Below are 27,275 nucleotides of genomic sequence, written 5' to 3'. Positions count from 1 at the left end.
GGGGGGGGGGCTTCTCCTCATCTCCCAGAAGGGAGATCAGGGCAGCCATCCGTCTGTCTAACTAGATGGTGAGTAGGAGGGAGAACCCAGGAGCAAGTCAAGACTTGGTGGCCCCTCACCATCCAGGACACTGGGCAGGGTGGGGACCCTGGGCAGAGGCTGAATCTTAAGACAGAGAGAGAGGATGGTGACTGTGCTAATATCACCCCCAGGCTAGTGAAAGGGATGGCATACAATGGAGAGCAGGGTTAGAGCCTTGGGTTAGGAGTTGGGAGACCTAGGTTCTTATTTCTGTTTTGTCCCTGCTAGCTGGGCCTTTGTTTCCCCATCTGTACAGTGAGGGGCTGGGTACAGATGACATTAGTCTGAGGACCTTCAGTTCTGATGGGGACACAGTCGGGGGAGTAGGGGAGAGTGTTAGGGACCAGGTCATGGGTGGCTCCAGGCAGGTGCCCTGACCCCTGCTCCAGTGTCTGTCAGGGGTCTGTGAGCAAAGTCTGGTGTGAATCTCCAAAAGACCACCTGCCCCCATTCCGGGAATCACAGTCCTGAGGTACTAGAGATTCCCACATGGGCTCTGACTTGCTTTGTGATTCAGGGGTATCTCTGTGCCTCTCATGGCTTCAGCTACTCTCTCTGTGAGGGGCACGTGTAAGACCTAGCACTTGCTCAGTGCCCTAGGTAATGATTCCTCACATTCCCATGACACCTCTCAGTTTGCTAAGCACCTTCTTCTCATACAAGCTGCTCCCTTCCACACCCACTCTGATTCCTGCTCTGTGATGCCCCATTCTGGGGCTCGGGACCCAGACAGGAGCCAGACCTGGGCCCCGTCCTGGGGGCCCAAAGAGATACCTTGATCCACCTCTGGTGGAGGGGCCCTATGGCTGGGCAAGGGTCTGCAAGGGGCAGAGTGGGGTCATGCCTTGCCAACCTTTAACACTGTTTAATCTTTCATGAGAATCTTAACCACCATCATATCAAGATGTTACCTTAGCACTTTTTGTTGGAAACATGCCATTTTTGGACAGTGTATTCTCTCTACCTCTCCTCCCAGTTATATTTTTGGTTATTTGGGGGTGAAACTGACACATGTACAACTCTTTTCATTGCAATAATTCTCAGTAGGTATTTTTATTTTAGATGAAGAAACAGGCTCAGAGAGGATGTGTCACCTGCCCTTGGTCACACAGCTAAGAGATAGGTGTAGCTGGGATTTGAACCCAGGTCCATTTGTGCTGCCAGGTTGTGCAGGGGTGGCCAAGTCCTAGAACTCCTCCCCAGACTCCTCCCCTAGGTCCCCTTTCCCAGCCCTCCTGGGCTCACTGTTCCACCCTTGAGCAGACAGGGTCCTTCTCTCTTGCTCAGGGGTGTTTAAAGGTCATGTTTGGGAGACTGTCATAAACCCCTGAGCCAGAGACACCTAAATTTGGGGGGGGGGTGAGGGAGGGGGACTTGCAAGGGCAAATTAATGATAAATAGGATGGGGAGTGATTCTGCCCATCCACTTGGCTAGCTAGCCTGGCCTGAACCCAGGACCCAAGGTTGAGCCCAAGGCATGGCTATCCAAGCAGGGGTACCAGGTCACTTACTTCTGACCCAAGACCTTCAAAAGATTCATTCTTGGTTAATCTCTGTTTGGATTTGAGTAATGGTTTGGTTTCTGCCATCTGTACCTCTCTGTCAATCTGCCGTTACTACTGTCAACCTAGCCTTCTCTCTTTTACCCTGGACTGGGTGATGGGCATGAAAGGTTTACTGCCCTTGTGCCTGCTGTCTGCTGAGATGTTATTGGAGCCCTAAGGAGGCAGGATCCACCAGGCCAGTGCTCCCATCTCTTTTCCTTATCGTAGATCCCAGAGGCTACAGTTCACAGAGTAGGCCCTGTAGACTCCTTTCTGAGTCTCCCACTGAGCTGCGTTGTGGGAGATAAAACACAATCTGGTTGTGGCCGTCAGCTAAAACCACTGAGGCCAGGGGAGGGGCAGTGACCTGCCTAGAGTTAGGGTGGAGACAGAGGAGGTACATAGCAGAAAGCCATAGCCCTGTCTTCATCTTGAGCCCAGAGCCAGCTCCCCTGCCACCACTCCTACACATTTAAAGAATGTGGGTTAGAAGGGGTGGGGGTGAGTATCTGACTATGCCACCCACATACTGGAGATCTAAGGTGATCACACTTCATGGGGACCTGCAGCTCATTTTACAGGATTTAGTTTGCAGAATGCCCTTTGAGGTCATCTGCCATCATGGCTCCCTGCTCACCCCCACTCACTTATAAAATTGGGCCTGATTCACAAACATATTGGAGCCCTAAGCACTGTAGGAAAAAACACCTCTATTTGTGTACACACTGTGACAACTCCTCGTTTTTTCTCTAGCACCTTTAAGAAAAGCTCTTCCATCCCAGAGATCTATGGATGGTGAGGCTAGGAGGTTATACGTTCTTACTCCTTCATTCCATAGATGGGAAACTAAGGCCCAGAGAGCATGGGGCAGCCAGAGCAGAGAAAGGAACCTGGGGTGAGAGGAGGCTGTGACCTGGATACTATTCAGGATGGCTATGTACTCACTGTGTAACACTGGGCAAGTTAGCTGTTCATCCAGGTGAGCTCACCAAGGGCCCTCCCTGCCCCTCTGTGGTCAAAGGCCAGTCACTGGAATGAGTGAATGCTCAGCCTTGGGCCATCTGCCACACTCATGCTGGCCTGGCCTCAGAGAAGTTGAACTATTTATTGGCCTCAGTTCACTGGAAGTGACTGGAGGCAAAGCTGGCACTAGGACCCAGGGGGCAGGTGGCAGCCTCCCAGGCTGGAAAGGGTGGCTGCAGTGCTGGTGGACCTATCTCCCCCGTGGCTTTGGAGCCCAGGCCAGCTCTGCCTGGGGAGGGTCAGGGGAGCCCCAGAACTCTGGGGCCAGGTGCTGTTGAGAGCCTAGTCTAGTCCATGGGAGGTATGTGGACAGGTGCTGGGATGCTCAGGGCAGATGGTGGTGGACAACTGCCAGAGTCCAAAGCTGGAGGGGGGGCCTGGTAAAATCCCCCAGCTGGGAGTAAGACTGGAGTGGAGATTTTACCCAAGTCTGGTCAGTCTATGAACCTTGAGGCTAGTGGGCTGGATCAACTTCCTCCTGGGTTTGTGAACCTCACTGTGAACTGGGTTAGAAGTGTGTAGGCTTGGCGTGCCTCGTGGTTGGTGGGGGATGCAAGCTTTGGCATCTCTAAGTTGCTCTTGATTGTGGCGGGGGTGTGTGCCCATGTTTGGGTCTCTGGAGTGTCGTGTGGGGGCGTCTCTGGGATGTCTGGGGACAGCATGCCTGTGTGTAAGTAGGTTGTTGCAGGGGTGTATAGCTGTGAGTATGGGAGGGGGATGGAGAGAAGGGGCTCACAATTAACTTCCAGAATCCCTCTTCAAGCACCTCAGAGCCCCTCCTCTCAGAGTCCACTCTAACTCGGCCCCTTCCAGCCCCGTCCCCAACCCTAGCTTGAGGACTAGCGCTCTCCCGGCCGCGTCCCCCTCCGGGGCGGGCGGGGGCGGGCGCTAGGACCCTGCGGGGCGGGGCGGGGCGGGGCTCCGAGCTCCGTCAGCTGTACCTCCGCAGCCTGGAAAATACCGAGCCCCGGGGAGCCGAGCCCCCGAGCCTCTGAGCCTAGCCCGGAGGGAGGGAGAAAGGGAGGGGGCGCGCGGGGCGGGGGGGGGCACGGGGCGGGGCAGGGCGGCGGGACCCACTGCTCCTCCCCCCGGAGCCCCCGCGCGGCCCCGGTCGCCCGGGCAGCAGCGGCGGCGGCTGAGGCGCTCGCACCCCGGGCCCTGGCGGGCCCCCGCGGAGCAGCGGGCACAGGTGAGCGTCCGGCTGGGCGGGCGCCCCACCCCGCCCCCACCACCCGCCCGGCGCGCAGCCCGCGCCGGCGCCGCTGCCGAGTTAGTTGAGCCGGTCCGGCGGGCACTGCGCGGAGCCCCGCCGGACCGTCCGTCACCTCGGGTCCTGGCCTCCCCTGGGTTCCCGAAGGGCTCTTGAGGAGCCCCCGCACCCGATACGCGGCCCCCACTCCGGCCCTAGGGAGGTCTGGGGTCGCTCCTGGGGGTGGCCCCCGTGACTGCCCTGTGCGGTTCCGCGCTCTCTAGGGGGCCAGCCTCTGCCTGTCTCGAACTCTCCATCGGCCCAGGACCCCGGACAGCCCCACCCGCGCCCCCAGCGCACTGACTCCCGTCCTCAAACCGGTCCTGCAGGTCCCAGGAAGGTGGCGTCAGCATCTGCAGCCGCGTCGACGTTGTCGGAGCCTCCGCGGAGGACCCAAGAGAGCGGGACTAGGACCAGGGCGCTGGGCCTCCCCATGGAGAAGTCCGCTGCCTCAACAGAGCCCCAAGGGCCTCGGCCAGTCCTGGGCCGCGATAGTGTCCAGGTGCCCGACGACCAGGACTTCCGCAGTTTCCGGTCAGAGTGTGAGGCCGAGGAGGGCTGGAATCTGACCTACAGCAAGGCCGGCGTGTCTGTGTGGGTGCAGGCTGTGGAGATGGATCGGACCCTGCACAAGATCAAGGTAGGATTGCCCTGCCCCACGTGCAGCCTCCACTGCGCCCTTGCTGCCTCCGACAGGGAGTCCCCTGCTCCTCTGCAGGGCCACAGACACCTGGTCGGGCACCTGGACTCAGAAAGAGTTTCCTGCCAGGGAACCAGGAGGAGGCACAGTTTGTTGGGCAAGGGCTCCTCACACAGATGGGCCAACTGAGGCCTGGAGAGGGGGTGTGACTCACTCTGGCTCACTCAGCCAGAACCCAGGCTTCTGCATGCCCTTGCCTGCTCCTGGGAAGTGGGCTGCTGCCAGGCCTGAGAGAGTGGTCTCCTTCTGGGACTGCGCTGGCCGTGCAAGTCTTCACTGGGTCCCTGACTTGAGTCATCCCAGGTGGGGAGACTGAGCCCTTCTCTCCCTAATTCCTGGTCTGTCCTCACTCTCCGCAGCCCTGGGTGCCAGGGACCTGATTCCTTCTTGCCTGATGTGCTGCTCTTCCCTCTTCCTTCCCTGGCTGCTCCCAGAGTCTCCTGCAGGGACTTAGGATTGTGGTTGGCAGATCCTGAAGGCAGGGACTTGGATGTCCCTGCTTTACACAGGGCCAGGCTATGGGAGAAGGGGGCCAAGGGAGGCCAGCAGATGCAGGGCAGACACAGGCACATCAGCTCCCTCAGAGCCTAAGCCCCACTCCTCAAAGTCCCATGACTTTCCTCTTTGCCTGAACCGGGCAGGCTTGAGGTTTGGGACCCAATGAGCCCACCACCCCTTGGGGCCTAGATGGGGCAGAGGCTGGTGAAGACTCTGGTCTAGAGGCCTCGGTAGCTCCCCCCAACACATCTGGTATTGCTGTGAGTGCCTCATTTCGAGGGGGGAAATTCTCCCTTAAATGGGTTCTTGGCAGTAGGTTGTGTCCTTCACTTCCCTTGCCTTTCCCTTGCCCTCCTCTTTCTGCTGCCCTCCTCCCGGATGTAGGGGAGTGTATTCCTGTTGGGGGGGTAGAGGGCAAGGGCACTGGACTCTGAGGGCACTCCTACCCAGAACCTGCTCTCAGACCTAGCTCTGGCATCTTGACTTCATACCACGGTCTAAGAAAGCTGACCTTCCCTCTCTGACCCTATGCCTTTCTGCTTTACTAAATCTTAGTCGTTTACAGCTTTGTCCATCTGTCCCATGTGGCCTTCTGGCTCATGCTTTCTGCTTTCTCTTCCCCATCGCCCCCGTGACTCTCTGTCTGCATCCCAGCTATCTGATTATCTCTTTCTCTCTGGGTTTCCATGTGTGTCTCCCCATCTGGGACTCTGCCCAGGCCTGAGGGCCCTGGGCCAGAGGCTTTCTGGGGGCCTGAACTGTGTCTGAGGCTGAGGAGCAGGGAAGCACAGGGCAGCTGGTGTGTCCCAGCTTAGTGCTCTCTGAGGGCAGGGACAGATCCTATCCCTCTTTACATCCCTAGCATCCAACACAGATAGAGCAAGGAGGTTGTTTGAATGAAGGATGGAAAGAAGGAAGGAACAGACTGAATGAAAGGTGAGCAAGGTTGTTGTGAGAACAAGGTTGTTTTCCTGTGATCTGGGAAAGGCTTAAGGCTCTCCAGAAGGGGAAGGTCTGAACTAAGTCCAGTACTCCCACCCTCTGTGTCAATAGGGCGGAGCTGCCTCCTCCAACTGGCTTGGTTAATGAATAAACCCAGCCCAGTCCAGGACTGGAGTTGACGGGTCTTGGGGCCAGACTGCCACAATAGACCCCTTGTGGCCAGATCAGTCTTGTCAAGTGGACTTCCTTGGGAGAGGAGGGGACTTGGAAAAACTGGGTGTTGTGGTCCCTAGCTGGGACCTGGATCCTCCTTCCCTCTCAGACTGAGCAGAGTTTGGAGGTGCCAGAAGACCTTTTGCAATCCCTGTTTCATACTCCCTCCTCACTGGGGTGTAAGTGAGGACACTGAGGCTCAGAGAAGGGCAGAGGCCAGTCTAGGGTCACATAGCCAAGTCCTAGAAGGGCCAGGCTTGGAATCCAGATTTCCAGTCTCCCAGCCTATCTCTCTCTGTTCTCCCCACAATGGAGATAGAGTTGGGGACAGGAGGCAAACAGAGCTGGAGCCTAGGATGGAGGCTGGGACCTTGGCTATGGGCATCCTGAGCGGCCAGCCCCCTGACTCCCCATCCCCTCAGCCCAGCCAAGTGGAGCTCTGGGAGATGGGCAGGAGTCTCTGAGCATCCCATCCCCAAGGTTCCAGGATTCCCAGGTTCCATGCAGGAAATCTCATTTCTGATAGGAGTCAAGCATCTTTTCCATCTTCAAATTTGCCCTCAGGCCAGTCCTGGGCAGTAGTAGGCTTGTCTTCATGCTACAAAGAAACTGAGGCCAAGAGTCACTTGCTTAAGATCACAGAGCAGCTGAGGCAGGCATAGGACCCAAGCCAGCCTGACTCCAGAGCACCTGGCCCCCTCTGCTTGGGCTCACATTGTTAGTCAACGTTATGGCATTTGACCCCATCAGTAACTCTTTGAAGTACACGGTGTTCTCATAATCCCATTCCTGTTTGATAAATGAGACAGCTGAAGCCCAGAAAGGGGAAGTGACTTGCCAAGGTCACACAGCAGGTCTGAAGCCAGAGTCCCCAAGGATGATTGGGTCACTCCAGGGGGCTGGGACTCAACCACAGGTGTTTGTTTAGCTTTTGACCCCTTACCCCATCCTGCCCCAGCCTGTCTGTGGGCCTGCCCCTTGAGCTGGGAAAGCCAGCCTGCACTCTGGACATGCCCTGTTCTCGTGATCCTCAGGTGGGGGTGGGGGTAGGGTTCCATCTGTCAGTCTACCTTATTGATTTTCTCCTCATCTCCCTTCCCCTAGACTTATCCTCTCCCTGTCCCTGTGTCCAGAGGTCCCCGAAAGCCACTGTAGCTCTGGTCCCAGCATTTGGAGCAAAGACAAAGGGGAGAGGTTATTGGAGGTCATCTCTACCCTTTTCCTCCCTCCTGGCCTCCAACATGGCCTGGCCTGACCTCAGGTCTACACTGTGCTTTGGGCACTGGAGAGGAGGAAGACACTGCCTTCTGAGAGGTCTGGCCTTGTTCCAGAGGCAGATGTTGAACACAGATCCTGGGTCCAAGGCAGAGGGCAGATTGGAACCAAACCTAGGTCTCTCAATGCCCAGGCCAATGTCTGAGTGTATGAGAAATGCAAAACTAAGGGGTCTGCCAGTCATTTAAGCAGGGCCAGCTTAAGTCCATTCCTGGCTGTGGTATCCTCTTCTGTGGATTACCAATGGTATGTCCCTGCCCTTTTCTGGGCTATTTCTCCATTTCTGCCTTGGGACTTTCCTGGCTCTAAGGGCCTCTGAACTAATGGGACTCAAGGGCCCATGGGAGAGAAATGAGGAATGAGGGGAAGAAGGTGGTGAAGGGGAAGCAGGAGGTGACATGGCCTGCCAAGCCCTGCCCTTGATGCTCATGTGCTCAGACTCTCCAGTGTTGCAGCCTGCCTAACCTTGTGCTTGGCTAGCCATGTGAGAGGCAGAGGAGATCTGGTCCTGTCTTCAGAAGTTTCCAGACCCTGGTAAAGAGAGGAAGGACAGTTCCAGGTGACTTCTGCCTACTACACGGGGCAGATGTTCACAGGCAGACCACAGAGGCAGGAGTGGGCCTAGTGAGCAGGGTCCTTGAGGGGCTTGGTGGGAGGTCTCTTGAGGGACTGTGGCTGAGAACCTGAGGTTCCTCTTGCTACAGGAAGCTGAGCAGTAGGGACCTGTCTTCTCTGACTTCCTTTCCTATGGCTCCTCCCCTTCTGCTTTGGAGAAAGCTCCTCGGCCCCTCCCTTCCCTATCTCACTGTCCACCTGCTCCCATAATGCACCCTCACCCCACCCCCTCCATACTCTCAAGTCTGTTCCCTCTAAGTGCCTCAGGTCAGAGGTGGCTGGAAACTTTAGGGGAAGTCTTTCTGGGCTAGGCTGAGTCTCTGGAGGAGAGAGCATGTTGTCCAGAGTCACGGCCACATGGCCTTGGGCAGGTTGCTGCCACCACCTAGGCTTTAGCTTCTTCATCTGTTGAGTAGTGCTGCCCTGCCTGTCTTTGGGCACTTCATTCATTCATTTACTCATTGAGTGAACATTCACTGATAGCCTCTCTGCCTGGCCCTATGCTGAAGGTTAGGGACAGAGAGGAGGGTCAAGCCCAAGCGCTGCTCTCAAGGAGCTCCTTTGTGCATGGACAGACACTTGTCACAGAAGCTATGGAGACCCAGAGGGCGCCTCTGAACCAGCTTGGGGGCCAGGAAAGGCTTCCTGGAATGCTCAGGTGATCCCTTTGGAATTGGGTGGCGAATGAGATGGACAAGTTTGATTGCATTGGGAGCCTTCCATATAGAGGAGCAAGCTGTGCAAAGCCCAGAGGTGGGAAATAGAGTAGTACATTAGGAGACTGGCAGGTGGTTTAGTATGGAGTTGGAGATGATTAGAGAGCTGGACCAAGGCCCCAGAACATGGGTCCTGGAGGTCCTGGGATGCCGGGCTGGGGCGGGGGGGTGGGGGGGTGGGGGGGATTCGATAAAGGAGGTAGGAAGTGGAGGAGGAGGAAGAGGAAGGGGAGGATACTGTATTTGTCTGGATAGAGGTGCTGAGTCCTGTGTGAAAGCAGGGGCTGTGGGGAATGGAGCAAGGGATTGCATCCAGAGAGATTTAGGAGGGGTAATGGATGGGACATGGTGGTTATAGCATAACCCTTTGCAATGTGCAAACTGTATTGTGCAGGCTGGGGTGTAAGACTGTGGATATGCAGCCCCTTTGATGCCTGCCTTGGTGGGTGAGGAACCTTGTGAGTTTGAGCAGAGTGGGGGTAGGTGCCTCCAGTCAGTGTCCCCCTGGGGCCAGAAGAGCCCTTAGTCCCCAGGCTGGCTCTGTGCCTCCACACCCGGCTCCCCAGGCTCTGGCTTTTAAACTTTAACGAGCCCCAGCTCAGTTTCCAGCCCAGAGTCTTTAAAGTTTCAGGAGATGAGAGGAAGGAGGGAGTCCTGGAGACGGATGGGTTTTCTTTCTTCCTCTGCATCTCCACGCCTGGCTGGGCCACCTGGAACCAGGGCTGTGGGTGCTATGACTCCAGAATCTGGGACCTTGGCTGGGCCACTCCAGCTGGTTCCTGAGGGGCTAGGGGCCACAGGCCTGGCAACCAGGTTGCCACCATGATAGATAGGATAGAAACCTTATTCCAGCCCTGATCCTTTACCTTGGCCTCTGACCTAGGCAGATGAGCATGTGCCAACAACAGGTGGGAGGAAAGCTGTTCAGAGCAGGTATTAGGCTTGAGGTGTCCCTGTTCTTCTTGGCGCCTCACTTTATCCCCTCTGGCATGCTTGCGCTGGGCTCTGTGCTTTGGGGCCCTTGAACCTTCAGAAACACAGACAGTGAAAGAAAGTGGCAGGCCCAGGACTTAGTGGTGGATCCCATGCCAAATATAGGTTCCTCTCACCTGTCATTAGAGAGCCTGGAGCAGGTGACACAGGGCCACTGGAGCTATTCTCTAGGGCTTTAACCTAACATTTGCCTCCCTGCCTCTCATCCGAGGCTCCCTGAAGACAGATACTAGCTACTTCTGATATCTCTAGAATCTTTATGTACTGGGGCAGGTGAGAAATGCCTGCACATGTACACTGTCCCCCGCAGCACACACACATGGGAAGTAGGGGGATGAATACTGTGGTCCTGGGCCATTTAATCTCATCCTTGGGTTTCATGCCACAACTTGCATCTGCTCCTAGTTGCTGAGATCCCCTCTACCATCTCCTGGCACCCACCCCCCGGGTCCCCCTCCCCATCTCTGGTTCCTTCCAGGTTGCCTGGGACCTGATTCTGGACCAAAAAAGTGATAAAAGTCTAAGGCAGAGGCTTGGCAGAGAGGATGGAGTTCCCTTGTGTGTCTCTGACATTCATTCATTCAACACATTTTTATTGAGCACATACTATATGCCAAGTATTGCGTTATATCCAGGAATTTAGTGGCAACTCAGACAGATCAGACTCAGCTGTTATGAGGCTTACATCCTAAGGAAGAGACAAGAAGAATAGAAGCAAACAGATCATTAAATAAGATACCAGATGGTGGTTATGGTGGTGTTATGAAGACAGGATGGTATGATAGGGGTTGTCTGGCCTTCTATGTGCGGATCTTCTGTTTGTGGAGCTGGATTGTGGGTGACTGCGTGTGTGATAGGGTCCTCGGTTGGGTGCACTGTGAGCCTCTTCACATCTGCCCAGGTGACATCCCTGGGGCAGAAACCTGACTGGGGTCAGTAAATTGTATTGAATGTATGTATGTGTGTGTATGTGTGTGCATGTGTCTGAGGTGGTGTGTATGTACCTCTGAGTGTGGGACTGTGTGTTTCTGTGTCTGGTGTTACTGTGTGTGTGAGTCACGCCCCCTCACTGCAGCAGAGTTGTCTCTGATCCAATTATGTCTCCTCAGCTGTCTCCTGGCAGCTCTAGCCCCAGGCTCAGTGCTGGTTCTGCCACAGTTTTCTCCTCCCTACCTCCATCCAGCCTCCTGACCCAGCCTCTGGGCCTACCTTTGGGTCTCAGGGTCTCCTCTTAGGGTGTGTTCTCTGTCCCCATCTCTGATGGTTACTGCTTCTGCCCTTAGGTCTCTACTCGTCCCCTTTCCTCCATTTTTTTTCTGTATCAGTTTTTTATTCATTCAACAAACCTCTTCTCATACCTCCCACCCACTCTGCCAGCCGCCATGCCAGTGCTGGAGACACTGGGCCCTGCTCCTGAAGCCTAGTGGGGAGACTGACAAAGATGGGGACAACCTTCCAAGAGAACTCAGGCAGAGGGAGGCCAGTGGCTGGCAGCGTGGGGGGTGTCTGGGTGGGGCCTTGGGAGCCCAGCAGGAGCCAGGTGGCAAGCTGAGCAATTCTCACTGAATCCCTCAGTGGGGTAGGCTCCCAGAGGCAGGAGTGCAGACTGAGAGTGAGAAGGAGTGGAGGCGGAACCAGAGTGAGGAGGACATCTTGGAGTTGGGATCTGGCCTGAAGGCAGAGAGAGAAAGATAGCAGGGACTTTCAAGCTGGGCAGTGCCATCATCAGCTCTGGGTTTTAGAAAGCTCCCTAGCTGCTGGGGAAGCACTGGCCTGGGAGCCAGGAGACCAGAGACAAGGATGCTGCTTCAGTGGTCCAAGCAAGAATGAGGAAGCCTGCCTCGGGTTGGTGAAGAGGAGCTGTTGGAATGTCATGGCTGAGTGCAATCCCAGGAATGAGAGGGAGGGATGAGTCCAGAGCCATGCCTAGGTTCTAGGCACTGGAGGGGGGCACAGGGCAGTGGGTATTGGGGTGGATAACACGACAGTACTGGACATGGTGAGTGAGAGCCTGTGGGCCGTCCAGGGGGTGATGCCCAGGAGGCTGTTAAAGATGCTGTCTGGAGCTTACTAGAGAGAGTGCTTTGGGGGCATCGGGCAGTCTCTGGAGCCCTGGGAGGTGTTTATCCAGTTTGTGTTTGTCTTGATGTCTGTGTGCCAGCCCTGGCCATTGTCTCGTGTCTTGTGTCACTAGTCTCCCCCATCCCTTCCTTTTCTTCCAGGCCCACCCACTCTCTGCCTCTCTCCTCTCCTCCCTCTTCTGTCTGGCTCTCCCACCTCCTCCAGGGCTGGAGTGGCAGGAGCTCCAGACCAGGAGGTCAGCTTCTGAGATGTCAGAGCAGGATGGTTCTCACTGCTGCACAGCTGGGGCCTGCTGGTCTAGAGTCTGAGGGGTGCAGTACGGGTCCAGGGAGGCTGTTGGAGACTTGGGGGAAGGACAGAGGAAGGAGGCAGAGCAGGTATGAGTCACTCAGCGCTGGATGGAGAGCATAGCAAAGAGCCTGGGTTAGTCTGCCTGAGCAGACTTAGGAGCCCTGTCTAGGGGAGGGATGGCAGCACCTGCACTCTCCATAGTCTCAAGGGGACCCCAATTTTGGGGAGAAGATGGTTTGGAGGTATTTGGTGCCAGATCCCTTTCCCTTCAGAATAGAGGGCCATAGGGCTTGTGTGGTCATAGTACAGGTGGGGATACTGAGCTAGAAGATGGGGGAAAGAGCCCCTGCTCTGGGCTCACACCACACATGCTCTCTGTGTCCTTCCAGCTCCCCTCACTCTGGACAGAGCCAGCCCCAACGGACCCAGCCCCTAGCATGGATCCTCAGGGACAGGCCTCACCTGGCCAGGTGCTCGCTCACCTGGAATTCCTTGGGTCCTCCACAGAGCAGAACCTTGTTCTCAGGGAATAGCCTTGGTGAACTGTGGGTCACACTGGGTTCTGTGTTGGTTCCTCTCTTCACTTTTTTGAGCTACCATTTACAAATGGGCATAATCTTCCCTCCTCCCAGGTAATTGAGAGGATGGAATTAAATGAATTTGTGAAGCTCTTAGCACACCATTAACTTTTGCTGAATGGATGAATGAATGAACAGCCTGAGGTTCTCTAGGGACAGCTCCATTTCCTCCCACCTCCTTCCATGTTCACTCAGGTTACCCAGTGGAACTACCTGAGCCCTCCTCTTCCTCCAGCCCCCAGGCTCATGCCAGCACCTCTGCCCAGAGCTCTTTCGCCTCCTTTTCATCTGAGTGCCGTCTGCTCTTCCGTTTATCCTTTAGGACTCCACTTAGGTGCTCCTCCTCGTAGGTGCATCTTAGCCTCCTGCATCCTCTTCCCTGCCTTGCCCACCCACGGTTGTCATTGCCTGTGCAGCTTTGGGGGGGGGGGTCCCCCTCTGGTTCCACTCCTAGCATGGTCAGATGATGCGGAGCCTTTCTAAGCAACTCAGCATTAACATGGGCAGCCTCGGGCCCCACCTCAGCTCAGCCCAGACTTCCAGATCCAGGGAACAAGGACCTCCAGGTTCTGGACAACACTCTCAACTCGGAGAAAAAAGTATAGTTTCTATGTCTTGTATAAACTGTGTTGTACCAAGAATCCAAAAAGGAAAAATAAATCACCAGAGCCTCAATTCCTGAGTAAAACTTTTTCCTTGGTTCCTTTCAACTCTCACGCAAGAGTGTACATAATTTATACATACTTTAGACCTTGGCACAGGTACAAGTTTGTATCTTCTTTTTTCATTTAACATTGCATCTGTAAAAGTTTCTTGTATTGCTACCGAATTATTAATTCTACATTTCCAGCAGCTGCTCCATGCAGGCCTGTTCTGGGTTCTGAAGGTTCAGAGCCTGCCCTTCCCTGGGTGGGTGGTGGGGAGCCGTGCGCAGTTCTCAGTAGCTGGGCAGCAATCATCCAGGTGATGTGTCTTAACCCAACCAGACCCAGCTGTTGGTGATGTTCCAGGTTCTCAATATATTTTGCTAATTACAAATGCAATAATATAGTCATAAATATTGTAGCAAGTTTTTTTGGTGTTTTTTTTCTGAGTATAAATTTCTGGTCCTGGAGTTCCAGGAATTGAGTTGAGAGACATTTTTATGACCTAAAAAATATTTGTCAATGGGGGAGCCTGGGTGGCCCAAGTCGGCTAAGTGTCTGACTCTTGATTTTGGCTCAGGTCATGATCTCATGGTTCACGACATTAACCCCTGCATTAGTCAGCACAGAGCCTGCTTGGGGTTCTCTCTCTCTCTCTCTCTCTCTCTCTCTCTCTCTCTCTCTCTGCCTCTCCCCTGCTCATGCTCATGTGCTCTCTCTCTTTCCCTCTCAAAATAAATAAATAAACTTAAAAAAATTTGCCAAATAGTTTTTCAGAATAGTGGAACCAATATTTGGTGTCACTAACTGTGTAACAGTTTTAGCATGTCCTCACAAGCAGTAAATATTTTGTATAATTTAGCTAATTTACTAAAATATAAATTCGCACCTCAGTACCATTTAAATTTACTTTTCTTTAACTATCAGAACTATTAAGGATCTTTTAGCAAGTCCCAGAATCTTCCCTGAACTTGTCTCTGACACCTCCTACCCCTACACTGCATTTTATGTAAGGATGATGGCAGAAGGAGTAAGGCTCAAGTGCCATGGAGATTTTTACAAGTCTAGGAGGTTTTCACCAAGATTCTTCCTTCTGAAGTCCACAGAAGCTCTAAGGACCGCTGGCCATGGCCCCTGCACTCTAAAAGTCAGAGAAGCCTACACAGGCACAACCTCTTTTCTGTCTCACCTGTCCATCCTTCCCTTCAGAAATACTTCTTTACTAAACCATGCCAGATACAGGGGGTGCCAAGATGAATAAGGGGGCCACAGCACTGTGGGCCAATCAGTGCATTGCAATGCATGCTGATAGAGGGAAGCCCTGGGGGTGGAGGAGACAAGAAGTAGGCCCCAGGTCATCCTAAAAGATTTAAGGACAGGAAGGGCTGCCTGGACAGGGAACAGCCAGACTGAAGTTTGTTCAAAAACAAAATAGGGAAGGAGCCAGAGAAGGAAAGTTCTCAGAAAGCAGAACTGATGAGACCTCTCTCCTCCTGCATCCCATTCCCCACTTTCTCTCCAACCCCTTGTGTCAGTGCCCTTGAGCTATTCTTGAGGTTTGGGGGGGACATGGAGGAAGGTCTTAGAGGTCTGCATTCTGGGAGCTCCAGAAACCCAGAGGCAAGGGTAGGTGCTTTATCAACTTGGCTTAATGCTGGCTTCTTGAGGCCTTTGGGAGAGACAGTGGGGGCCCCTGGGAGGGGTCCCTTCAGAACAGGAGGCAGAGGCTCTGCTGAAGCTGAGCCTCTCACCTGCTATATGCCCCAGGCCAGGCTGCATCTCTCAGCACCAGGGCTGACATGGAGCTGGCAGTGCCCGGTTGTGTGGGCTGTGATGGGGGAGCAGATACATTTTTGTAGGGCCCTGGTGGAAGAGGGTTGCCCATTTGCTCCCTGTCCATCCACACTGTGGAGGGATCTGGGCATTTTTGTTTTTTTAAACTTTGTTCCCTGGCCCTGTATATCCTGCCCTTTGGGGATTAGCAAGAAGGTGCTCCTGTAGGCAGGGCCTGAGAAGTCCTGGGGGGGGGGGGGGGTGGCACTGGGGCTTGGGGCTGGAGGAAGAGCAGCTGCTGTTGGGGCTTTCTGTACAAGCCTCACTTAATCCTCACAGCTCCGTTCTGAGGGGAGGATTATCTTTGTTTGACAGATGAAGATACTGGGACTCAGAGCTGAAGTCCTTTGCCCAGGCCAAGGCCAGGAAAGCAGGATGTAGCTGGGCAGAGGCCTGTCTGCCCCAGGCAGCCTGGAACTGCTATGTAAACATGAGCCTGTGTGTGGCCTGGCTGGGTCTGGTGGGGCAATGCAGTGGCTGAAAGATTCTCGGGGGTCTTCCAGGTGCAGAGCACCTGGGTGGAGTTTTGGGAAAGTACAGCTCTGTCTTTGAGCCCAGTGCAGCCTGAGGGTGGAGTCAGGAACTCTGCTCTGAGGAAGAATGTCTGAGCTTCGCTTTCGTGGTGAGCAAGCCCTCCGAATCCGATGAGCTCTGCATAATAACCGTCAATTAACTAAGACAGTCTCCAGTTGCCAGCATGTTGTTTGATCTGGGCCAGTCCTGCCCCTTGATGAAGGTAGCAGAAAGCCTTAACAATCTGGGGTCAGACACACCCAGGCGATAGTTCTCTGCTTTACCACTCTTAGCCTTCAGGCCTTGGTCAATCCTTGTAATGCTCTGGGCCTCAGTTTTTGCATCTGTAAAATGGGGATGATGATACCCATTGGGGTGTTGGGAGGATAAGAGACAGTATTTGTACAGGATACAGCTTGGCGTTGCAGACAACTGGCAGAGGCAGTTTGACCTACATGTCAGCTCCTATGGGGTCCATGGACCAAGTGTTGTTGTCTCCTCTGTGATGATGACTTAGGCAGTGATTTGGAGCCATTGGTACATGGTAATGGTTATTGAGGTTGTGGTTATTCAAGGCTGTGATTGATTTGATAGTGAGTACCCCACCCCTAGTCAGGAATGCTTCCTTTGATTTGAATATGGTTCTGTTGGGAAAAGATGATTTGCATAACAGTTATTCCTTTTACAACACCGTCTATTAAAATGCAGCATTGTGAGTAGTCAGCACAGCCTGCAGGATGTTTCAGAGCCCACACGAACCCCTTACCTTCTCTGGGCCTCACTCTCCCCAGTGGTAACTGAAGAGTGTGGAGGAAGAGATAATCTCCTGGGTCCCTAGGACTGTGGGATAATCCGTGTGTTGCACGTATCCCACGGGCAAGGATACTGGAGACCTGGGGTAAGGGCCAAACTTGGATCCACCTGTCTGTCAGTTTGCAGGTTACTGACCTGGCCTTTGGCCCTCAAGGCCATACCACAGCCCTGTGGAGGTGACCTTACTTCTTGTCCCCTGTCTCGGCTCAGCTATCTCCCTGGGTCCTGGGAGATACTGGAGCCCTCCTCCCCACCATTTCCCTCCCTCTGTGGAGATCCCTCCTTCTCTAAAGCTGAGCACTGGGAAGGCCTCCAGAGAAGCACAGGGCAAGGGTGGGAGAGAAGAGAGGGGCACAGTGAGACACAGCTTGGGCACTGGATCCTGCTTGGTGCTTAATTATTTATTTATTTAAAATGTTTATTTATTTATTTTTGAGAAATAGAGAGAGAGCATGCACAAGTGGGGGAGGGGCAGAGAGAGATGGAGACACAGAATCTGAAGCAGGCTCCAGGCTCTGAGCTGTCAGAGCAGAACCCAATGCAGGGCCCCAACCTACGAACCACGAGATCATGACCTGAGCTGGTTGGAAGCCTAACCAGCTGAACCACCCAGGCGCCCCTGTACTTATTTTTTTAAGTCTCCAGGTATTTGTACTCACCGGTCCCTCTGCTGAAATGCCCTCTCTCCCCTTGCAGCACTTCTGCCCCTTTTCCTTTTAGGCTCTGTTGCCTTCTGCTCCCACAGTTACTGTGCCCCTCTCCCCCACCCCTACTCATTCTCTGCTGGGATTCTGTGTCCTTGTCTCTCATGCTACCCACTTGTTGGGGCCTCTGGCTCATCTCCAAGTTCCTCCTGCCCAGTTGCAGTGTCCTGGTATATAGCAGACTCTAGAAAGAAAGTGGTGGATAGATAAATGGATGGACCAATAGGCAGGCCCCAGGATGAGGCCAGAGAAGCACAAAGGGCACAAAATGCAAATGTGACCTGGTCCTATCCTGTGGAAGCGTGAATGGCTGCTCATGGAAGCCAGCTGAAGTCCTAACAGCTACTATTTTTTGAGTATTTACTATATGCCAGGTATATTGCATACATGATCTCGTTTAATTGAATCACAACATCCCCATGAGATAAGTACTCTTATTATCCTTGTTTTTCATGTGAAGAAACTAAGACTCAGGAGCTTGTGCCCAAGGGGAAGGAACTGGAATGGGAACCTGGGATTGCCAGGCTCAAAACCTGCAAGAGTCTTCCCTGGTGGCCCTCTTCACTTGTCCAGTCCCTTCTGACCATGGCTCCATAGGACTAAGTGTGTTGAGGGTTGAGGGTGTGCAGGTCCCAGGGCTTCTGAGCAATTCCAGTTTTCTACCTCCTGGGACTGGAGAGAGTGGAATGTGGGAAATACGGTCTGTAGTTTCTCTGGTGTCACTTGCTCCCTCTGGGCCACAGTTTTCTCAGCTGCAAGTCAGCTTCCCCGCTGTAACCAGGCTTTGAGGGTTTTGCAGCTCAGCATGGCTCCTTGACTGAGCAACCCAGAGCAAACCCCCTTCAGTTCTGGCTTGCAGGGGCAGCTCCCAGATGTCCAGAGGAAGTGACTGACTTGCCCAGGGCCCAATGGCTGTGGGATCCAGTCACAGGCCTGCCCCCCAGGTGCTCTCCAGTGACTCACTGCTACCCCCACCATCCCTCTGAAGCCTCTTAGAATTACACCTCGCAGATGTGGCAGCTGCCACAGTGGGCAGGAACAATGCCCTATGTAATCTACCCCTCTTGGCACAGGCCCCTAGCTCCTGGGGGCTGTGGAAAGAGCATGGCTGGGAGCCAGGCGGGATGAGGACGCCCACGGTCACTCTCCACTCTGCTCTCTGGACCAGCCACCCAGCCTGCCTGTTTTGTCACCTGTGGTACCACCGCCCCAGCCAGGGTTTCCTGCCCTGCCAGCAGAGCGCCACTGCCGGCCTTCCTGCCCAAGAGCCTGCCACCAGCCTGGGAAACCTTTAAAGTTCCCCTATTTTGAAGATGAAATGTTATCGCTTCTCAGCCTTTTGGCTAAGATCCAGCGTAAAGATGAAATGTTATGCAAAGTTTACACTCAATTGCCAGGTCTGTCTTGGGTCTGTCTCGTGGCCATGCAAGCCCCGCCTACTTCCCGCTATCTCAGAGGGAGGCCTTTGGTCCTGAAGCCACAACAGCCCTGAGCGGTGTCTGGGCAGTGTGGGCCTCTCCTCAGGGTGCACCCAACCCCCAGCCGTGAGTGCACCTGGGTCCTTGTGCACGCTGAGCCTGACCAGAGGGAAGAGGCAGTCCCAGGTAGGGTTCTAGCCCAAGAGCATAATTCTGTCGTCACTGCCCCTCCACACACTCACTGCCCAGGATAACACCTCTGAGGACTTGTAAAGCCAAGTCAGCTTGGCTATAGAGAAGTTCTCGTTTCCTCAGAAGCCACACGTGAGTGGTCCTTGATGGTTGAGAGTACAGGAAAATCCGGTTTTGAATCCCTGCTCTGCTGCTTTCTTGCTGTCTGATTCAGACAGGTTGCTTAATCTCCTGAGCCCTAGTCTTCTATGCACAGCACAGGAGTAATGCCAGCTCATAATTTGGGGTGAAGAGTGAGCTTGCATTGAATGTCTGCTGCAGCGTCCAGACCTCCACACAGCTGCTCAGTACAGGTCGTCTGGCTGCTGCTGCTGCTGCCAGTTTGACCTCTGCCTTCTTCCCCCATGCCTTTCTCACCATCCCAGCCCTTCCCTCACTCTGTTCAGTCACTCACTCACTCACTCACTCACTCACTCACTCACTCGTTCCTTCACACGTGTCATTAGTCTCCTTAGGTGTGATGGGAGTTCCTGGGTACTTCCTTGACTTTCACAACCCTGACACTCAGCAGGGGAGACTTTTGTAAAAGTCCCTTATTTGGGGTTTGTCTGATTTTTCTAATGACTGGATTTCGGTTATGCATCTTTGGCAGAAATGTCACCTAAGTGGTGCCTGTATTCTCTTCGTTGCATTCTATCAGGCAACACCCAGTTGTAACTTGTCAGCACAGAGCCCAACGTGGGGCTTGAACTCATGAACAGCAAGATCGTGACCTGAGCTGAAGTCGGACGCTTAACCAACTGAGCCACCCAGGAGCCTCGAATAATCTGTTACTATACTATTTTATTTTTTCATTCTATTTTGTATGTTAGAGACAGAGCGTGCATGTGCAAGCAGGGGAGAGGGGCAGGAGACAGAGAGAATCTTAATCAGTCTCCGTGTTTAGCACAGAGCCCGATGTAGGGCTTGATCCCACAACTCCAGGATCATGATGTGAGCCAAAATCTGAGTGGGACACTCAACTGACTAAGCCACTCAGGTGCCCTGATTATCACTATTTTGATACTCGGGTTGTCCTAGCTTTAGCCTGTGGTAGGTGGCCAGTTCTCCTAGTTTGTCTGGGATGGAGGGTTTTCCTAGGATGTGGGATTTTCAATGCTAAAACTGGCAAAGCCTTGGGCAGACCCTGACAAGTCACTCACCCAGTCAGTGGGAGCCCTTCCTCTGGCTCCTGTATCTGCTTGGCAAGGTCCCTATCATTCTGTGAGTATGTCCTTACTTTCTGGCACAATAAGATGTTCCAGGCTCATCTTATCTCACCCAGCCCCAGAATCCTGAATTTCTCTAGGAAAACCTGGAACCAGGACCTTTTGAGTATTAGTGGAGAAGAGGTGCCTGCCTCCATTCTGCAGAACTGACCTCCTCCTTTGTGCCCTCACTGGGCAGTTTAGGGCACCTCTCCATTTTCAAGTTGGTCTCCTCCCTCAACTAGAAGCCTCTCAAGGACAGGTCTCAGATTCACCTCTGATTGTTTTGTGCTCTGCACAGGACTAGAATTGGGGCTGTTAGTTAAATGACTGGATCTAGACTCATAACCTTCCTCATGGATCAGAAAAGCAGAGAGGGAAGGTGATTTGTTCAGACTCACACAGTGAGTTTTTGCAGGCTAGAATCTGTCCTCAAACTTTGATTTTGTCTGTCTTGTCTTTTCTTTTTGTAGTTTTATATCTTTATTTGAAAATCAGCAATTAGTTCTCATCCACATTAATTGTCTGTAGATTTTTGAAAGTGATGTGGGTACGCAGGTAACTAAGGCATAGAGCTTGTTTGAATCTTCATCCTTGTTAGTTTCCTGGACAACTGCACACAGATATAGTATGGAACATTCCTTATTCCTTTGGCCCAAACAGCTTTGTTGAGCCTGGTGTCAGTGAGCTTCTGGAGTTCCCATCTCCATGGCAAATTTCTGTGTCTCTTTGGGGGCCCAAAGGGCACACTTCTTGAGACCCACTCCTTAGATGCGCCTGTGAACGTTGATGGTGTGTGTTCCCTGGTCACTACCTCACTGATGGTAAACGGCCCTTCCTCTCATCATGCTTCTTTTTTTTTTTTTTTTTTTAAGTTTTTTTTTTCAACGTTTATTTATTTTTGGGACAGAGAGAGACAGAGCATGAACGGGAGAGGGGCACTCAGAATCGGAAACAGGCTCCAGGCTCTGAGCCATCAGCCCAGAGCCTGACGCGGGGCTCGAACTCACGGACTGTGAGATCGTGACCTGGCTGAAGTCGGACGCTTAACCGACTGTGCCACCCAGGCGCCCCTCATCATGCTTCTTTACAGGAGCCATTCTGCTGGGCCCTGGTTGAGACGACTGGAGAAATGTGAATATGCTCTGAGTGTTAGATGTGCTGAAAATTAACTGCAACAAAATGGTAGAGATTGTTGCCTGAAGGCTACAAAATGGAATGCACAGAATAATCTCATTCGGGGGAAATATGCACAAAAAAGGCTTGGGAAGAACAATCACTAAAGTGTTAACAGTGGCAATCTCTAAATGATGAGAATATGATGGTTTTCTTTTTGCTGTCTGTATGTCTAACTTTCTAAAACATATAGTACTGTTTCTACAATAAGGAAATGATTTAAGTAGAAAGATCTCCCAGAGATACTGAGAGGTACACTCACCACATGCCAGGTACTATCCCTTTTTTTTTTTTTTTTCCTTCTCTCCCTACACCCACCCCCCATCCCCGCCCTTCTTTCTCCAGCCACCAGTGGAGGTGTTACCTTTATTTCTGCCAGGTACTATCCTAAGTGCTTTATACACATTACCACATTTTGCTCTCACAGAAATACTCGGAGGTATCAGCCCAATTTTAGAATTAAGAAAACCAAAGTTTGCTTTCTATGTGTTTCCCGTGGCACTGTCTGAATGCCCAGGTCTGGGAGACCTTTTTAAACGACATAAGAAAACTTGTCCAGTTGCTGAGGGGACCTTGAGCCTAGGCTTTGAGCTTTTGGGTGAAAACAATCACCGAATAAGGACGTGAACTAAGTTTCACCTTGCTGAGTGCAAACCTAGCAAAACCTAGTTCTGTTTTTACTTGCTTCCCAGACATATGATCTGGGTTAAATCCCAGCTCTGCTGCTTACTAGCTGGGTGACCCTAGTCAAGTTACTTAACCTCTCTCAGCCTCAAGTTCCTCTTTGCATTTCTTGTCTGGCAGAGTTGTTTTGAGGGTTAAATAAAAAAGGGGATCCTTGGCTCTTCTCTCCCCTAGACGGAAAGTTCTTTGAGGACAGAGCTAAAAACTGTAAGAAATCCAAAGATATTTGTTGGATGAGGGGAAAAAAAAGGTAAATTGTATGGTCAGGTGGTGAGTACCATGGATGAAAGAAAGCATCCATTTAGGTATTTGTTTGTTTATGCCTTCATTTCATTTAGCATGTAACCATACCAGATTCTCCGCTGAGTCAGCCATGAGCCTCCACCCATGAAGATCAGTGGTCTGGGAGGGCATAGATATAGAGACTTAGTGTACGGGAGTCCAGAAGGTCTGGCCTGGTCATTCAAGAAGGCTTCCTGGAAAAGGAGACTGGGATGGAACGGGAGGTTTGGTGGGAGCTGAGATGGGGGAGATGGTCTCTGGATACAGGGGCTGTCTCTCTCCTCGCACGGGTGGCTTCTGGGAGGGCTGGACAGTTAAGCTCTTCTTGATGTTCTTTCTCCCCTTCTTGCCTGTCTGCCCTTTGGTCTCCTGGCCGGGGCTTTTAGCCCTGTGTGACCCTAACAACCCATGTGTCTGTCTGCAGTGCCGGATGGAGTGCCGCGATGTGCCAGCTGAGACACTCTATGACGTCCTACACGACATTGAATACCGAAAGAAGTGGGACAGCAACGTCATTGAGACTTTCGACATTGCCCGCTTAACAGTCAATGCTGACGTGGGCTATTACTCTTGTGAGCAGGCGCAAGAACACTGATCTTAGCCTCCCTGCTTCCATCCAGGCCTCCAGCCCAGCTTCCTTCTCCCACCTTTCCTCCTTGTGATCACTCCCATGGCCAGGCTGCTCAGAGACCTGAGTGCTAAGATGTAGGGCTGCCCTCCCTGACATTTCTGTCCACTCCTAGACCCTTGGGCACACACACGTACACTCACAAACACATACGCACTCCCATGTTCATGTATACACACTCCACACACATGCACACAGAGTCATGTACACACTCCATGGCCGCATGCCACATATTCACAGTCACACATTTTCTGATACACACACCCACAATAATATATTCACATTCACATATACAGACAGGCCAGGCCAGCAAGGTAAGGGCCGTGTGAGGTTGTGAGCAGGAATGGCTGGTGACAAGAAGGGAGAGGGTTCTGTCTCTTTCCTAGTGTCAGCTCTGGGATTGTGGTCTGGTGGGTGGGTGGGGGGTATATCTGTTTGGATCAGGGGGGACTGGCGATTAACTAGGCATCCCTGTGTCCCTGGCTTCTGCTATGCCCTCCCTTGCAGGCAGGCAGGCCAGAGGTCTTGCTGAACTGTCCCTTGCCCTCCACAGGGAGGTGTCCAAAGCCCCTGAAGAACCGTGATGTCATCACCCTCCGCTCCTGGCTCCCCATGGGCACTGATTACATCATTATGAATTACTCAGTCAAACATCCTGTGAGTCTACCTGCCTTCCCTGCTGGGTGGGCAGGGGAAGGTCCCAGGTATGGCTGGGCCAGCAAGCCTGGCCCAGGAAGAGGCTTCTGGCTACTACCATGACTTTCATGTGACTTCAGTCTGGGCACGAAGCTCTCTGGCCCTCAGTTTCCTTACTATATAGTGAGAATAATGGCTCTTGTCTCCCTGCTCAGCTCTCAGGCAGATGAGAAGAGGGTGAAGTGAGCCATCACTGTGGGCAAGTGGGATGGGCTGGCTCGGAAAGGGGGTGCAAGTAGTAAGAGGCAGGGCCTCTTACTTCCCTGAGGCTGGGCCACCTTGATCTCCACAGCAGGCAAGACAGGCAGGTACAGCTGGCCTGGGCAAAGATGAGTGCATGTGTGAATGCCCATGTATGTGCTCATGACCCCTGACTCCAGACTGAGGGCTTTCCTGAGGGGAACAGGGAAACCTTGAGAGGCAACAGTGACCTAGACTGAGTCCTCCCTTTCTCCCTATCCCAACATCAGGCCTGTTCTGGAGTGGATGCCAGGGGATGTGAACTAACTGACTGTGTGTGTGTGTGTGTGTGTGTATGTGTGTATGTACTCATAAAGACACTTCTTTTGTCCCAACCCTCAGTCTCACCTCCCTTTGCCTTCCATCCCCAGAAATACCCACCTCGGAAAGACTTGGTCCGAGCTGTGTCCATCCAGACGGGCTACCTCATCCAGAGCACGGGGCCCAAGAGCTGCGTCATCACCTACCTGGCCCAGGTGGACCCCAAAGGTGAGGGCTTGGCCCTGGCAGCTTATCATGGGATCCTTTCCTATACCACAGGAGATGTGGCCTGATCCACTAGGGATCAAAAAGAGCCTGTGTTAGGAGCTGTTTTGTATTTTGGGGCATCTCCATCCAAAATATCATTTGAACCAAGATTTGAGACTTTATACTGGTTTGAAAAGCAAAGGCCAAAGTGGTAGCCATTGCTCCATGACAAAGCTTGGAGCTCTTTTCCTGGGCTCCCACGCCTCCATGCTCTGACTGGCTTCCTGCTTACTGTCTGCTTTCACTCCGTCTGTCTTGCCAGCTCCCATCTTCTGCCCATCCCAGAGGCCCTGAGTTTTCCAGGCTTTCCCCTTGGGAAGGTTCAGTTACTCCCAAGACTTCTGTGGCCAGCTGACATGTCTCTCTCTGCTGGGAACCAGATCACTGTGGCCATTGGCCTCCTGGACTCATCCCTTAAGATGTCTTCTGGGACCTGAGACTCACTGTGTCCAAAGCTGAACTATGAACTATCTCCCCTCCTAGTTTTCCCCTTCTCCTAAACCTCCCCCTAGTCACCCATACCAAGAACCTGGCGGTTGACTGGGATGCCCTCTGCTCAGCTCCCAGGTCTGGCCACCAATTCTTATTGATTGTACCTTCTAAAAAAATTTTTTTTTTCAACGTTTATTTATTTTTGGGACAGAGAGAGACAGAGCATGAACGGGCGAGGGGCAGAGAGAGAGGGAGACACAGAATCGGAAACAGTCTCCAGGCTCTGAGCCATCAGCCCAGAGCCCGACGCGGGGCTCGAACTCACGGACCGCGAGATCGCGACCTGGCTGAAGTCGGACGCTTAACCGACTGCGCCACCCAGGCGCCCCTGATTGTACCTTCTAAACAGCTCCTGAATCTGTCATTTCTCTCCATAGTCAACGACCTTCTCTGTCCATACAGCTACAGAGGGATTTTTCCCAAACATGCATTTCCTCATGATTCTCTTCTGATTCAAATTCTTCTGTGACTTTCTGTTGCCCTCAGAGTGAAGTCTAAGCCCCCTCCCCACATTTCCCAGTCCTTCCTCACACCTTACACCGTCCCACCTCCCTGTCTAGGCAGCTTTTTCCCTCATCCTAGAAACATCTCTCCTCCCTTACGCATGCCCCCAGGACTGCCTCACATGTCACCTCCTCTGTCCCTGATGCCCAGAGTTACCACTGGCTCCATGCTTGCAGGCCCATTCCCCTCTAGCAGAGCATTTGGTACACTGTCGCGTCTCAGACAGTGAGTTGCTCTTTGGGTCCCTGGGGCTGGCCCAGAGTAAGTGTCATGGAGTGGATGTGGAGTGTGAGTGAATGGGTGAATGTCTCGAGGACGGGTAATCCCTGAACATCTTTGCCCGGGTGTGCCCCAACCCCACCAAGCACCCAGTGATGTAGGCCCAGGGCTCCCTAGCACCTCACTGACTGAGTGTGCTGGGTGTCAGAGGCAAGAGCAGACATTTGGGAATGAGACAGGGTGGATGGTTGGGCTACCAACTATGGATTCCAGGTGAGCCCAGGATGGGGAGCTTAGCCAAGAGGCCTATGTAGCAGCTAGGCTGCCTGGGGTAGGGGGCTTGGGAGGACAGGTAGAAGGCGGGGTAGAGCATCAGGGCCATTCACAGGTTGGGTATGAGAAAGAATGTCAGTGGAGGGGAGGTGACAGGCAGGAGTTTGGTGGGTCAGGATTTCAACCCACTTGTAGCCTGTGGTCACTTAGGACCCTGTGGTTTTCTTCCATGCTCTGGGGCTTAGCAGAGGGACAGGAGGGGTATAGCAGGTGGGTTTGGGGGAGGGGATACGACAGAATTGAGCCTGGGGACCTTGGTCTGAGACAGAAAGAGAGAGTGAGGATGATGAAGTCTTACAGGACTTGCCTCACAGCCTCCTCCCCTCCCATGGAGAAGAGGGCAGCCTCCTTGGAAGCCCCAGGCTGGAAGGAGTAGGTTGATATGTATGTTTGGAGGGAGCTGGGTCCCTGAGGCTGTTTCTTCCCTTCTCTCCTCATTACTCTTCCCTGCTCTCATAGGCTCCTTACCCAAGTGGGTAGTGAATAAATCTTCTCAGTTCCTGGCTCCCAAGGTGAGTGGCCTTGGGACTCTGGGGTATGTAAGCAGCGGGAGAGGGTTCCGGCTGAGGGGGTGGGTCAGGGATGGAGACTGGGAGTCAGGGGTGGCGGAGTCAGGGCTGAGGGGCGGAGTTATGAAATGGGCTAGAGTCAGGGTCCCGGGAGCGGGGGACTGAGCCACTGGAGGGCGCAGGCCGGGAAGTGGCGAAGACACAGTCCCGCGCCGTGTCCACCCCTGACTCGGATGTGTGGCGGCCCCCCCAGGCCATGAAGAAGATGTACAAGGCGTGCGTCAAGTACCCAGAGTGGAAGCAGAAACATCAGCCGCACTTCAAGCCGTGGCTACACCCGGAGCAGAGCCCGTTGCCGAGCCTGGCGCTGTCGGAGCTCTCCGTGCAGCACGCGGACTCGCTGGAGAACATCGATGAGAGCGCGGTGACGGAGAGCCGGGAGGAGCGCACGGGCGGCGCGGGCGGCGAGGGCAGCGACGACGACACCTCGCTCACCTGATTGTGGCACCACCGCAGGGACCTAGACAAGATGGAGTGGGGTCAGGGGTGGCGGATCCTCCCGCGCTTTCTCCCCTCCCCCACCGCCTGCGCCTCCTAGGGACGCTGGGCTGGGGCCCAGGCTGGCGCTGCGGCCCCACTGGACACAGCCCCAATAAACGATACCACAGCCTCAGCTGGCTCGTCGCTGTGCCTGTTTCCCACCTGCCCGGGCATGACCACTGACCACCGTCGCCTTTAATCCCCTTGTTCTAGGGTTCATTTTGTTAATTTTATTATTGATCCCCTGGCCTTTGCCCCTTTAGACATCCCCTCATTTCCC

The 27,275-nt window shown here is 53.4% G+C and overlaps 1 protein-coding gene across 2 annotated transcripts; it reads left to right on the top strand.

The window, feature by feature from the left end:
• On the top strand, nt 1-27,128 carry STARD10 (StAR related lipid transfer domain containing 10). Of its 2 annotated transcripts, none has more exons than XM_086678239.1 (7): nt 1-68; nt 4,227-4,537; nt 22,731-22,878; nt 23,488-23,591; nt 24,242-24,359; nt 26,406-26,458; nt 26,709-27,128. In XM_086678239.1, exons 2-7 carry the CDS (start codon nt 4,331-4,333, stop codon nt 26,952-26,954), a joined length of 876 nt encoding a protein of 291 aa, XP_086534365.1. In that variant the 5' UTR covers nt 1-68; nt 4,227-4,330; the 3' UTR covers nt 26,955-27,128. The 2 variants fall into 2 exon arrangements, with proteins under 2 accessions (XP_086534365.1, XP_086534364.1); XM_086678238.1 differs by lacking the exon at nt 1-68 and adding an exon at nt 3,705-3,837.
• The last annotated feature ends 147 nt before the right edge of the window (nt 27,129-27,275 follow it).

Source organism: Puma concolor, chromosome D1, assembly GCF_028749965.1.
Source record: "Puma concolor isolate L17-30 chromosome D1, mPumCon1.1.hap2, whole genome shotgun sequence".
NCBI lineage: Eukaryota > Metazoa > Chordata > Mammalia > Carnivora > Felidae > Puma > Puma concolor.
This window is presented reverse-complemented; position numbering and strand designations above follow the sequence as displayed.